Source organism: Podarcis muralis, chromosome 7 (genome assembly GCF_964188315.1).
Source record: "Podarcis muralis chromosome 7, rPodMur119.hap1.1, whole genome shotgun sequence".
NCBI classification, from domain to species: Eukaryota; Metazoa; Chordata; class Lepidosauria; order Squamata; family Lacertidae; genus Podarcis; species Podarcis muralis.
Genome location: NC_135661.1, coordinates 22,661,815 through 22,676,025, shown reverse-complemented (window position 1 = coordinate 22,676,025; position 14,211 = coordinate 22,661,815). Strand labels below are relative to the sequence as shown.

The window sequence follows — 14,211 nt, the reverse complement described above, 5'->3', positions numbered from 1 at the left end:
CATGTTGCAGAACATGGTGTCCCAGGCACCCGCCATCTTCGTTTCTTCAGCAACCTAAATTTGGATCTATACATATAAATGAGCACACACAATTTTTGTGTCATGGGCCTTGTGGGTCTTGAGTCTGTGTGTTGTGGCAGCAACATGAAGGTCTTTTTGACCAGTGTTGTACCTATCTAGCTCAGTACTGTCTACACTGAATTTCAGATGGGGTCCTCTTCCCCCAGCTGTACTCAGAGATTCTGAGGGCCTTCTGCATACAAAGCCAGGTGCTCAACCATTGTCCTGTGGCTCTTCTTGCTTTAGGCTCTCTTGTAAGATCCAATGTAGTGCAATAGCCTATTCTGGACAGGGCTGCACTCCCCCTGAAGGCACTGTTATGTAGTTTAAAGGCTCTCCTTGAATCATGGTTGTCACTAGAGGCCCAAGTGGCTTTGGTGGCAAGAGTACCCATGAGTTGGCAATTGCCAGGTCATACTATTAAAGTATTGCCGGCTGCCCTTGGTTGTAGATTGTGTTCAGGGTGCTTAAGTTTAAAGTGCTTAACAGCTTGAGCACCAAATATCTGCAAATAACTACTTGTCTCCTATACACCTGCCTATGCCTTGAGATCTGCAGATGAGTCTCTCTGCATAGGCTCCAGGAAGGGCCTGAGGGTTGCATTCTGGGGACTCATGTTTGCAACTGAATATAGTGGAACCTCAGTTTTCAAACATAATCTGTTCTGGAAGACCGTTCCACTTCCAAAATGTTTGAAAACCGAGGAGCAATGGACGGTCAGCAAAATCCATTGAGAAAAAAGAAAACCACGCAGTGGAAGCCATTCGACTTTTGAGTTGCGTTCAAAAATGGAAGCGATTACTACTGGGTTTTCGGCGTTTAGCTTCCGAAACGTTCAGCTTCCGAGACGCTCGAAAACTGAGGTTCCACTGTACAGGGTTGCATTCGGTTGGCCATGCCCATTTATTTCAACTCCCAAGTTTGACTAAGATTGGAGGCAACCCTGAATTTGGGAACTTTCAGCATACAGAGCACATTCTCAGACATTGATTCAGCTGTGGCTGGTCCATGGGGTGAAAATGGCGCTGCCTCACCAGCCTCAGTCTGCTTCCAGCCAGCCCTCATCTGCCTGTCTTCTTACTTACAAGGCTGCCTGTCAGTTTCCTTCTCCGAAGTCTCTGGTGTTTCCCTCCTCCAGCAGGGAGGAGGTGGGAGACAAAAAATAGAACTAGCTGCCCCCACCTGCCCTTGCCTCTGGCTCCACCTATCATTGGGCTCCCTGTCTTGCACCCTGCACAAGCCACCACTGCACTGATCTATAGTCCCTCCCACTTAATGCAATTATTGGTCCATCCACTCCCAGCCTATTTTCATTGACACTGGCTCTACAGCCTATCAGGCAAAGGTTTTCCCCAGCAGGGCTAGTTGAGATCCTTTTAAACAGAGGGATTGAAGCCTTCTGCCTGCAGAGCAGGTGTTCTGCCACTGAGCTACAGTCCCTCCCAAGCGCTCTGCTTTGACTGCAGTTATCTTCATGTTTGCTTAAACCTTTGAAGTGCTGATTTATTTCTCAAGCTTGTGCAGCAAACGTTTTTTCCTTTTCTTTTTTAGCGGTTTGAACTGCTTTTAAAGGACAGGATACCAAGTACATGTGCTTCAGCCATGCTCTAGGAGTCTTACTTGACACAATGCTGCCACTGGCTGGATGTTTTGTGGTATTGCACATGGAGTTTTATCTAAGTCAGTGGTTCTCAAAATCAGCCCCCCCCCCAAAGGATCGCTTGAAAATTGGCTGAGTGTCTTGGCGAACTACTTAATTATCTTTCTATCTGTTATACTAATTGTAACATGCTGTGTTAGAGGCTGTTTGATTCTTATTTCTTATATGCTGCATTTTACTAAATTTAAATTGAAATACAATAAAATACAATAGAAGAAATAGAGGAAGCAATAAAAATACAATCAAAAATCTACATGAATATTTAAAGTGATGGATTTGCCATTAGCTTTCTTCAACCACAAATCCAGAGAAATGCAACAGACTACCTGAATGCAAGTTGCAGACCATTGTCCGTGGGCAACAGTTTGGGAATCCCTGATTAAGGCTTGAGCAACAAAAATGAATGTTACTTTTGGACACTGGGCAGTTTCTACGCGTAGACTCTATTGTCCATCTGGGGAGATTGCACAGGGCAGCAGGAGGTTCCCCATCCCTACTTAACTTTACTACAGTGCTTTATGTTTCCTTTTACATATTCTAGAGCAATAGAAAGGTGTGATTTAATTTGTTAAATCTCAGGATGCCCCAAGACACTCTTGATTTGGTTTGGTTTTGTAGGTGGGGAGTAGTCCAGTGAAGAATCTTAAGTGTAAAACTCTCCAAGATGATGATTGAAGCCAGTGATAGCAACAAGGCACCTCTGCACAGAACTAGAAAATGTCTGAAGTGAAATGGATACTTTGATGCTGGCTTTTAAAACATTCATGCAGAAATATCTGAATTTGGAATGTTTTTCACATTCTTCCTTTGCATGACAAGGAGGTTATTTCCCAGGGTGAGAGTTCCTGGACCAAATGAAGCTTAAGTGAAGGTGCCAACTGTGTAGGCAAGGTTAAGAAGCTGCTGCTTCTTTGGTACAAGCCCCTAATGTAATGTCAGGTGTGTGTACAAATGTTCCCTGCTTATGAGAATAGTCTTCTGAAGTCTTGATTGTCTGAGAAGCCTCTTTCCCCTTAAGTGGGGAGATGCTGTTTAGGCATCAATTCTAGCACCTTTTGACTTCTGATTTTGCTGTACTGATGGGGAAGACAAGCTCATTTCTTTGCAACTTGTTTCTGCTTCTTTGTGCATCTGCTTAGGGAGTGTGTTGGCTGGCTAACCCAAAGCCCTTGCCCATAACTTTGTTTTTTGTTGCTCCTTTTCAGAGTAAACGGGACCACCTTCTCATGAACGTCAAATGGTACTACCGCCAGTCTGAAGTTCCAGATTCTGTGTACCAGCATTTAGTTCAGGACCGACATAATGAAAATGGTAAGCTGAGCTCCAGACGTGGTTAGCATCCCTTGCTGCCAGTGATGCTTTTCCCCCCTGTCTGTCTGTTCATTATAGCAGCATTCTGCCATTCCTTTGGAAAGCCCAGACCAGCTTATATTGGGCTTCTCAGACTGTCTTCCACATGGGCAGTGATCAGGTTGAGACCTACTTAGCTTTAGCAATCTAGGAGAATCATTGTGCTTTCGGACCATTGTCTGAGACATGAGGAGGCAGGCAGGAGGAGAGGCCTTGGATTGAGACAGATGTCCTTATTGACTCCAAAAACTCTCCCTCTACCCTGCTGCCCTATTCCCTTCATGCTCTTTCTCACCACATGAGGGCTAGAAATGTGTACTTTCAGAAGAAAAGGAGTTGCCAGTGTGGTGCCCTATGGGGCAATAGCACCCTTGAGGTTGTCTTCTGGTTTCCACAAAATCTCTAAGGTCTCTCTCTCTCTCTCTCTCTCTCTCTCTCTCTCTCTCTCTCTCTCTCTCTCAGACCTTGGTCACCAGGAGGTGAGGGTGGCTATTTTCTTCTCAGTTAAGTCAATGGAGATGAAGGAGGAAGTTGTCAGAATGACACTCGTTCCTACTTCCTCTTTCAGCTCTATGTGCTTTTCAAGGCTCAGACTAATTCTGTTGGATCTGATTTCCCCACCATATTCCTTGGAAGAGTGAAATATGCATGCATGTGGTTCCCCCCACCCCGGTGGAGGGGAGTAACCATCAGTGTCCATAGCACTTGCTCAGAAATCCAGTTGTGCCTATGGGCCTAAAAGGGTGAGCAACCTCTTTATGGGGGGATTCGTTTGCAGGTGGGGGGGGATGGTGGGGAAATTCTTGACTTCTGAGCTATGCCCACCCCCGCCCCCTCAAAATGTGTGCTTTACATCTCTATATCTTTCTGTGTCTTTAAACTTCTGCTTTGGTTGCCTTTGCACCTGGGAGTGAGTGGCTGATGTCGATATTTTTGAGGCATCACAGTTGAACTTGTGTGCTTTTCTTTCCACAGATTCTGGGCGTGAGCTGGTTATTACCGACCCAGTGATCAAGAACAGAGAGCTTTTCATTTCGGACTATGTTGACACCTATCATGCTGCTGCCCTCAGGTAAGCTGTCAAGAGTCCATTTCGGAGAAGACTTTGTAACAAGCTCTAGAAAGGCCAAGAATGTTAACCAGGAGAATGTTCTAATCTCTTTCCATCTATTTTTTAAAAAAATGGTTTTCATTGCAGATATTGCTAGTCTCCTGATGAAATCTTCCGCTCCCCCCCCCCTTGCCCACATCTAATAATTTTTGTTATCTATGGGAGTTTAGACAGTGGCTTAAAGATTTTGCATTGGAGTCTGACTAACAGTGCAATCCTATCCAACTAAGTCCTATTGAATTCAATTGAGCTTACTCCCTGGTAAGTGTGGTTCGGATTGCAGGCAAAGTGAATTGAACTTGGGTTTCACTGAAATGAATGGGTCAAGTTAGTCACGACATGGTTACTATTGCAGTCAGTGAGATCTGGTTACAGGTAGGCAGCCGTGTTGGTCTGCCGTAGTTGAAACAAAATAAAAAAATTCCATTCAGTAGCACCTTAGAGACCAACTGAGTTTGTTATTGGTATGAATTTTCGTGTGCATGCACACTTCTTCAGATACCTGAAGTACCAGGTATCTGAAGAAGTGTGCATGCATGCGAAAGCTCATACCAATAACAAACTTAGTTGGTCTCTAAGGTGCTACTGAGTGAGATCTGGGTCACTATTAACTCGATCCATTTATTTTAGTGGATTTAGCCCTCTAATTTTTGTTCTCTCTTCCCATCACGTGTTCTTGTTTATGTTCTTTGGTTTTATTTGATTTTTTTGTTTGTTTGATTGTTTTGACTATGTACTGCTTGGGTTGCATGGTGCTGAAAAACAAATTGCTATATTTGGATAGGCCCATGGCACTGGTTCCTCTTTGCTTTTCTGCATTCTACTGAGGTGTGAAGGGAAACTAAGAGAAGCTAGCTGTGCATCTGACATGTGCATAGGTCAGTTTTATGGATATTTGCCAACTTTATGTGTCTGATCCTGCAAACCTTTTTCCCACATGCGTACATGCATCTTGATCATCTGTGTTGGGAATACTCACGTCTGACATAGTTGTTGAGAGTTACATGGAAAACTACGGCAATATCTTGTCCAGTGCCAAAAGTCCACTTCCTTTATTTGCAGTATTTTTATTTGGAATTTGATTGTGTCCCATGCCCCACGATTGATAGATGTGCGGGCCTGATCTGTATTATTGAGTCTTGTGCAGTAAATTTGGAAAGAAGCTAGCATGAAGGAATTGCAGGGCCAGAGTTTTGTTCCTTTTCTATGAGGAATGATCTTGCATAGGTGATTTTAAAACTTGAACAGCTCCTGACCTGGAGAAGAATCCAGAGCCAAATTTATACCTGTCCATAGCAAAAGTGAAGGTTGCACTTGCTGCCATCTTTCTGAACTTCTGGCATTTATCTTGCCTATTCTTTTTCTCTATCAGCCTCCTGCAACTGACCATCCAGCCTGAGTAAGCCCCCAAAAGTTTGAGACTTTTTTATTTTTTTAAAAGATGGTCTGTCTGCGCAAGTAGTCCTTGGGAGTATACTTGGAAATTCCCAATCAAAGCAAGTATTGTATAAAACTGTGGGTCTAGAAAACTCACTTGTTTGGCGGTGATGATCATCTTAAAGCACGATGTAGCAAAAGGTTTGTCATTTGCCCCAAGAGCCATGAGGACTTGGAACTCACTTTTTTTCAAGAGAGAGAGAGATAAAGATGAGAGTTCCTTGGGCTTTCAACAATAGCCAGACAGCCACTCTGATGCTGCTGACCCATGCCTTGTGTGGTCTGTCTTTCCCTTCATCCCTGCCCTGGTCTCTCCTCCTTTCCCCCCTTTGTTGGTTTAACGAGTAAAGACCTAACCATTCATCTTTGGGGAACAAGTCAATGCTTGTGGTGAATTCAAATGAAAATGCTGTTGGCATCATGCATCTCATTTTCAGGCATGCAGGAAGAGCACATGGATATTGTCAAAACGTGAACTGAATGATCTCCCTGCTGATAATGCTCAGATGGTGTTTTAAGTAAAGCCATCTGGAGACATTTTCCCTGTTCAAAGCCACTTTGCTGAAGCTGCTTCCTTCAAGTCAAGTCAGCTGTAACCTCTGCTGTAGGGGAGGGAAACAGACCTTTTGATTTGACTTATTACAGAGCTGTTGTTTTCTAAGATAAACCTGGCAAATTCCTCTCACTCGCTGTAATCTTCTCCAGAATACCAGAGTGCTTTTTATATCTCAAGGAAGCTGACTTTTTAGTCTGAAATTGGCATGCTGAGAGGAGAGCGCAAGCTAATGTGAGCTGAGCTGGATTGATGGTGCCGGGCTTGAAAATTTAATTGTCGGCTCATATGCTCAGGAAGGGGGTTGCATGTGTGTAATTTTCCCTGAGGATCTTTCACAGCAGTCCTCTTGTGTTGTCATTGGCTCTTATTCTTGCAAAGTTACAGGGAAGATTATCAGGAGGGTGATAACAGTGGGAGGAAAATCTTTTTAATTTATTTGCGCTGAGCGTTCTTCAAAGGTGATGATCTTCAGTCAACACCTGTGACCCTCCTCTGGGACATCTAACCACATCATCTGGTTTTAGCCACATGGTGACTAGGGAAAGAGCATTTTGGTTTGTGGTGCCCTCCTCAGTCAGGCTCACCTGGTGCCAACATGGTTGCCATATCGGTGCCAGGCCTTTTTATTTACTCGGGCATTTCAGTGTGTACAGTGGTACCTCGGGTTACAGGCGCTTCAGGTTACGCAATTTTGGGTTGCACACTGCGCCAAACCTGGAAGTACCGGAACAGGTTGCATCTGGGTTTCGACACTTGTACATGCACAGAAGTGTGAATCGCGACCCACATGTGCACAGGCTCGGCGCTGCGGGTTGCGAACTTGCCTCCCGCACGGATCACATTCGCAACCTGAGGTTCCACTGTAATATAAGTTGCCTTGATGATGCTTTAATCCATTCTGCTGCATTTAATGGCTTTGTTTTAATAGCTGCTGCTTTTGTTTTATGGGTATTTCTGTTGGGGTTTGTGTATTTACTGTTGTTTGTTCTTTATGCTGCCTTGTGAATTTTAACTGAAAGGTAGCAGAAACATTTTCTAAATGAATGAATGCTGTAAGTAGAGATTTCACCTGCCTTTCTTTATTGAGAAATTTTGGGAGCCTCATTTTAAAAAAAGAAAAGTCCTATTGGATCTGATGAAAGGTCCATGAATTCCAGTATCTTCTTTCCCACAATGGTCAGTGAGGTGCCTCCTGGGAAGCCCTCAAGCAGGGCATCTCCTGCTGTTGCTCCCCAGTATCTGGCATTCAGTGCCACACCACTCCCGAACCTGGAAGTCGCTTTTGCCATCATGGCTCCACTGAAATGAATGGAGACTTAATGTGGCCTTCCAGAGCAAAGCCCTATTGAAATGAATAGGTGTTACGCAGCTGCAGTACTCTGGTGTGGCTGCACTCATTTGCCATAAGTACAGTTGCATGGTCAGTCTTCAAGAAAAAAGAGTCATAATACATTATCTGTATGTGTGGTGCTTTATCAAGAAGAATGTGTCTGCCTTTGCAGCCTCTCTTATTCTGTCCCCCTGGTCCCTGCAGGGCATGGCAGGGCAGGGGAGCCTCTTAGCCTGCCAGAGGTTTCATTTCAGCTCACAAGGCCATTTTTCCTAAATCATGCCTACATGTCAATCAGGTGATGTTACTTCAGTGGGCAATCTTGCTTGGTTTGACTGAGCTAGGGGAACTGGCGTGGCCTGCCAAACACTGCAGAGAACAGGACTGCACCCCTGTTCATCACCATGATGCCAGATGATTGGCAGGTGGGTGGCTATGCTCTTCCTCAGTCTTTTTTGCCTGTTGCTGATGGAAGAAACCCCAGTTGAAGAACTTGGAGGCAGCTGGTTCTATGGGACAAAAGAATGTAGCTTAGGTTACACCATTACCCACCCATTCATCTTCCTGATATCCTGCTGAGAGGAGCTTATCTAAATCTAAATTTAGCTGGGGCAAGAGAAATGAGAGGCATGAATAGTAAGGGATTAATGTGAGCAAATGTGGCTAATGTACGGTGTGTGTGTGTGTGTGTGTGTGTGTGTGTGTGTGTGAGAGAGAGAGAGAGAGAGAGAGAGAGAGAGAGAGAGAGAGAGAGCGAGCGCACTTAAGGGCTTTTAAGCCAACAGCTGGAAGTGAGCTGGGATTTACTGGTGGTGTTCTTGGAGGGGGCTCCTAAACGAAAAGCGCAAGGAAGGAGAATGGGCAGAATCTTCTCCCTTCTTCTAAATCCTCGGGGACACTGCTTTCCCAGGCATGAGGCTGAATAAATAACAAACCTGATAAGAACAAAAGATGAGCCTGCTGGATCAGGCCAGTGGCCCATCTACTCTAGCATCCCGTTCTCACAGTGGCCAACCAGAGGTCTTTGAGAAACCTTCAAGCAGGACCTGAGCTCAGCCCCTGATCTCCGCTCTCCCTGTGGTTTTGAGCAGCTGTATCCAGAAGCATCACTGCCTCTGACTGTGGAGGCAGAACATAGTCATCATCACTAGTAGACATTGATAGCTGGAAGTAAGCTCATTGATTTGACAGTATCTGATATTGGTGTTCCTGCCGATGTTCCTGTATAGAGTTTCAGTGGCTTCAGCCACATTTTGTCTTTTTTATTTTTAGAGTTTTGTATTTGGTGTACCTAGGGTCTCCCCATTTAATGTGCAGATTCCAAGTTCTTCTCTTACTTTGTTTGTTTTTTAAAATACTTTCCCACATCCTTGGACATAAAGGATCATTAGGAACTGATCTTCAGTTGCACAGGCTTGAATAGTTCCTCTTGAATTTGGAAGGCTCACAGTGACCCATGTTTGAGAACTGTTGCTGTAGGGCCGGAAAGGGGAATTTGTGGCCCTCCAGTTCTTGCTGGACTACAAATCCATCCCTGGCCATTGACCATGATGACTGGGATTGATGGGAATTGTAGTCCCAACAACATCTAGAGAAGGACCACATGTTCCCCACTCCTGTTGTAGAGTCCTAACATGAGGACTAGATAAAATATATCATGATATTCTTTTATTTTAAGCATCTCTGAGAATCAAGGCAAATGGTCACAGTAACTGCAGACAAACCTCCCCAGTATCATACTTGCTAAGATAAAGTATTTTAAGAAGGAAAGTATGTTCAGTCCTGATTTCCCACAATTGTTTTCACTTAATATGGGATTATATTCAGCTTGTTCAGTATGTCAGAAGACACATGTGCTCTTGCATTTCTTTAACCATGTTCAGTGGTAACTGCACCAGAGGGGGGGAAAGCAGGCCAGTTGCATTTATCAATACCAACAAGAAGTCTTCGTTTTTACTTTAATTATATAAGCCGTCATCCATGTAGAGAACCTGGTCTAATGCCCCTTTTTCTCTTTCTGTCTTGCAGGGGAAAGTGTAATATCTCCCATTTCTCTGACATATTTGCTGCTAGAGAATTTAAAGCCCGGGTGGATTCCTTTTTCTACATTCTGGGCTACAATCCAGAGACAAGGTGAGTTGTTTGCCTTCCATCTACTAAGAATTCGTAGCATATGCTTTTTTGTAGGGCTATACAAGGTCTCTTACTGAGGTGGCGGATACAGGAGAGGCTGTGCTCTCCTGTTTAGTTCTTTGCTACCCTCCCAGAGGCATGGTGAGCGCTCTGCTTTTTACCTTAGTAGGTATAATTCTGCATATTTTTACAATGTAGTGCTTTACTGATACAGTACCTAGCCTGGTCATGCACATGCTCTGGGTTTATTTTTCCCATTATAAAGAGACATTTGTTCACCAGAGGCTTCTAACTAATACTGGAATAACATTTGGCCTTGGTTTATAAGGTACTTGCCTGGTGTTGACTACTCTGGTAGCAGGTTTTTTGCTATCCTGCTGTCTTTGACCCTTTAATTTGGAGATGCCTTTGGCATGCAAGCCATGTGCTTTCTTACTGACCAGTGGCCACACACCCACATTCAGGTTCCATTATTGATCTTGTGCGTCTCTCTCCCCTACCCCATTCCATTGATTGATGATCCAGCTATGGGTCCAAAACTGCAGTGAGTTGTCTGGATTCCAGTTCAGTCTTTTGAGCTTCTTAACTGGGTGAGCATCTGATAATTGCTGCCCAATAGTATATTTCTGAATATTTCTAACAGAGCCTTCTCAGTCTTCAAGGCATTGATATGTGTGTGTTTGTGATCCTGCGACGTAAACTCAGAATTGATTCAGGCGTTTGTTTCGACAGTGCTGGTGTTGCCAAGTCCCACCTGGTTGGCTGCAATAATGGCTAGGATTGGGTCAGCAGGACTGTGTGGTTTATGTATTGGTTCCTTCAATCTTTTTAAAGGTGCCACATTGACAATCCAGCCAGTTGAATCTGTGTATTCTGCAAGGAAAAAAAATTATTCCTGTATATTCTTGGGAGGCTCAACTGTTCAGATGGCTTGTGGTGGCAGTCATGATACGGAGTGAACTTTTATATCAGCCCCTCAGTGGGTGTCCTTTAGTGCACAGCTCTCCTTTGACCTCCATTCCACATTTGTAAAGTGGAAACTTGCACATTGAATTATTGAGTTGACTCCAAGTGATTGATTCTTGTGGTTGATACATTGGCTTGCATGCAGAAAGAGATTGTCTTCAAGCTTCTCTTTAGGCAGAGCTTCTGAAGCTGGAGCTTCTGTAGTTGTAGAGTCTCATGTGAATGCTCATGTGAGTGCTAAGTTTGTATGTGGGTTTTCTTTGGTGTTTTGCTAGAACCTCACGAGAGATAACTCAGCATGTTGCAAATCTAGCTGTCTCCTCCTCTCCCCAAAGCAGCCAGATTCTTGTTTCTTCTTTATGTTGTACTAAAATTCCTGCCAGGGTGCAGACAGGAAGCCTGTGCTATAATAATGGACTAGATTTTTTTGCTAAAAAGGAAAGTGCCCGCGCACACACACACACACACACACACACACACACACACATCTGCAAATCCCTCCTTGCCTGAGTAGAGGTGTTATTGATGAGCTCGCTGCTCTCCCAAGAGACCCCAACAACATAAAATGGAAGCAAGTTTGAGTCTTGTATATATCTTTGCTTTAACATAAAACTTGCTGAGCAGAGTTTGTTAAGGGAGGGGGAACATCAGGGCTGCTGTATTACTCACCCTCTCACTCTCGGTGATTTGTGTCTTTTGGAAGACTTGGTGGTGGTTGTGCCATTTATGAGACAAAAATCTGTGCAACAGAAGATGGCAAATGGCTCCTTTTCATAAAGCAAGAGCGCTGGTCTCCTGTTGGAGGAGTCACAGAGTCAACTCTCCTTTCTGCGTGTGTGTGTGTGTGTGTGTGTGTGTGTGTGTGTATCGAGAGAGAGAGCACAATTTTAAATCTTAAAACAATAGCAACAGTACAAAAACCAACTGGGCTAAAGCATTTAGGAGGTGTGATGAAAGAGGACTGTCCTTAGCAGACACCGAAAAGACAATAGAGATGACCTCTCTGTCTGATATGCAATGGAAGGGAGTTTGAAAGGATAGGTGCCACCACACAAAAGGCCCAACTCCAGTGTTGTGCAGGATGGACCTCCTGATAGGATGGTATCTGCATTGTGATGATATTAACGAGCTGCCCATTAAGAGTCTCATGCTCTACCAACCGAGGTGTGTTGTACTAATCTAGTCTTCTTCTTCCAGTATCAAGCAGGGGTGCAGAAATGCATAACAAGGAGACCTCTTTTTTTGTGAGAGGCGCTACTTGTAGACCCATTGAAATTAATGTGCATAATTTAGTCATGCCCATTCCTTCCTATGGGTCTACTCTGATTAACATTGGATATCACCTGGAGCAACAGATGGTATTATTTTATTGTTTTCTACTGAATTATTACAGTATTTATTACTTTAATATTGCATGTGTTTTAAAAACTTGATTTCACTGGATGCTGCATGCCATCTTGGGGGAAATGCAGTGCTTTTAGTATATGTGCTGCCGAAGCGAGCACTGAAAATGCAGTGCTTTTAAAAGCCAGCTAGCAAATTGATTGATTGATTGATTGATTGATCGATCAACAAACAAATAAATGGGAAGAGGCTGGCCCTTTTCTCCCTCCCTCCCACTGTGCCTTCTGCTTCCTCAGATTTTGGCTCCGGCTTAAACTAGCACAGCTCACCTCTGGAATTTGCACTTCTAGGCTGGATCTGGGCACAACCATCCACACTCCTATCCTGAACCCTGACGTAGCCCAGACTCAGTTTGACTGTGGGGGTGTCAACAGGCTCGTCTTATGATCAGAGCAAATATTTTAGCAGCTAGCAGCTGCACCATCCAAAAACTGAGATGGCTTGGAAGAGGCTGCCTACCTAGAAAGGGAGCAAATCGGTATCACTTTTGAGATCAGCTGAGGCATGGAGCTCCAAGGGTTGGAATTAGGGCCTGTGGTGTTTGTGTATGGGTGGTGTCATTAATCAGGACCCTAATTTTGAACGAAGCAGAATATTTTCATCAGTCACTTGCTGTTGCAGCCCACATTCTATCACATTTCAGTGCGACCAAGAAATTTGAATCAAGGCCCTTTGAAAGAATTGATGGGGATAGTGACTTGAACATAGAAATAATGGCCTGAGGACTGTGTGTGTGTGTGTGTGTGTGTGTGTACACACACATAAAAATGCTTTGGAGAAATGCACATAATTAAATGTCAGCTTCTTCTGAGGGTTCTGCGTATTGTTATTCGTGCTGTAGAATATTGCAAATGTGGCTTTGTCTCTAAGGGGTTGCACACGGATGTCACAGTTTTACTTTAAAATGACCCTTTTGTTTTAATTCTATTAGGCGGTCTCTTTTTTTAAAAAAATGCTGCTGTAGAAATTGGACCCAAAGCCCCCCTGTTAGCCCCCCCATCCCTCTCGGCGTTCATTCCAACTTATAGACGCAGCAGCATAGAGGCAAACGGCAAATGGAAAAAATGCTGGCATTGGAACTGCCTGGTTTCTCCTGCGTGTTGCTAGTCTCAGATTCCCTCGCAGAGGCCCCTCTTCCCTGCACACTAGCTTGCTAGGGCGAAGCTGAAGCTGCTGTGGCGACGGCAGCCCGCCGTGCCTGTTGGCTGGGCTTTATTTACGGAAACGGCAGGGTCTGAGATTGATTGCGTCATGTGGACGAGGGAGGGGGGGGTCACAGCACATGCTCAGTGCTGTCAGTCTGAGGGCGAAGTTTCTGCGTTCTGCGTGCAGGCTTAGGTCATAGCACAAGCTCAGTGGAAGCTCGCTCAGGTCTATCTGAGACTGCATGGGCCTCCATTTTGAGGAGTTAGAGTAGGGAAAGCCAGGCAGACTTTTCTGTTCTTTTTTCCTTTCCTTTTTTTGGAGTGGCAAGGTCAGGGGAAACAGCTGCACCCACCAGAGCCATGGATGATCCTCTCGGCCCCTTCAGGTAGGCTGACAGCACTCTGGCCTTGCCTCCTCGGGAGTGATGCAGGGTTTTTCCTTTTTCCTTTTTGCCTGCTGTCACAGTGCTTTCGGCAATTTCCCCCCCTCTGGCGGAGTCCTTACTTGCCTGAATTATTGCATGATCTCTTGTAGACGCAGCTGTCTCCGTTCATTGAAATGCATGGAAATCGGTGCTCAGGATTGCATGTTCTTTGGGGGGGGGGGGAGAGAAGATCAAATGTAGAAGCCATGCAAACCTGTCTTCTTTACCCCATCTCTCTCCTCCTCCTTCTTAGGCAGTTGAAAATTGCACTTGTAATCTCTCTGTGTCTCTTGGCTAGTTGCGGTATCAGAGCCAGCCTGTGCTGCTTTTGCCTGTGGCGCCTGCAGGGAAATATTTGGGCCTCTCAGAGGCAGTGCTGGGGAAGGGTTCAGGGAGGAGGAGGAGGAGGGGTCATAGATCCGTAGCCATTGGCTGCTTTGGAGGAGGGACGGGACTTGCTTTGACAGCCAGTCTTGCTTGTTTTGGCAGGCAGGTGACGAGAGCAAGAGACCCTCCTCCTTTCCTGCAAAGCCCCATCAGCAAGCGGAGCTGCCCATAAGCAACTTGGCTTCCTAAAAAAAAAAACAACCCCAAACATGGTGGCTTTGCTGTTAAGGCAGTGGAAAGGCTGGAT

The 14,211-nt window shown here is 44.8% G+C and overlaps 1 protein-coding gene and 1 long non-coding RNA gene across 15 annotated transcripts in view; one reads left to right on the top strand and one right to left on the bottom strand.

The window, feature by feature from the left end:
* RERE (arginine-glutamic acid dipeptide repeats) overlaps positions 1-14,211 on the top strand; it is a 346,045-nt gene that overhangs the window by 186,598 nt on the left and 145,236 nt on the right. For 13 of the 14 annotated variants that reach the window (XM_028740762.2, XM_077931377.1, XM_028740768.2 and 10 more), the window contains 3 exons: positions 2,926-3,031; positions 4,046-4,142; positions 9,533-9,637. In XM_028740762.2, coding sequence (XP_028596595.2) covers positions 2,926-3,031; positions 4,046-4,142; positions 9,533-9,637 — 308 coding nt within the window. Of the gene's footprint in view, positions 1-2,925; positions 3,032-4,045; positions 4,143-9,532; positions 9,638-13,298; positions 13,539-14,211 lie in introns of those variants that run through there. The other variant, XM_077931381.1, reaches the window with a different exon arrangement.
* Positions 6,984-13,940, bottom strand: LOC144328387 (uncharacterized). Its single transcript, XR_013393584.1, has 3 exons — positions 13,662-13,940; positions 11,273-11,398; positions 6,984-8,013 (listed from the first exon to the last, which is right to left on the bottom strand). It is a non-coding gene; the product is annotated as an uncharacterized LOC144328387 (long non-coding RNA).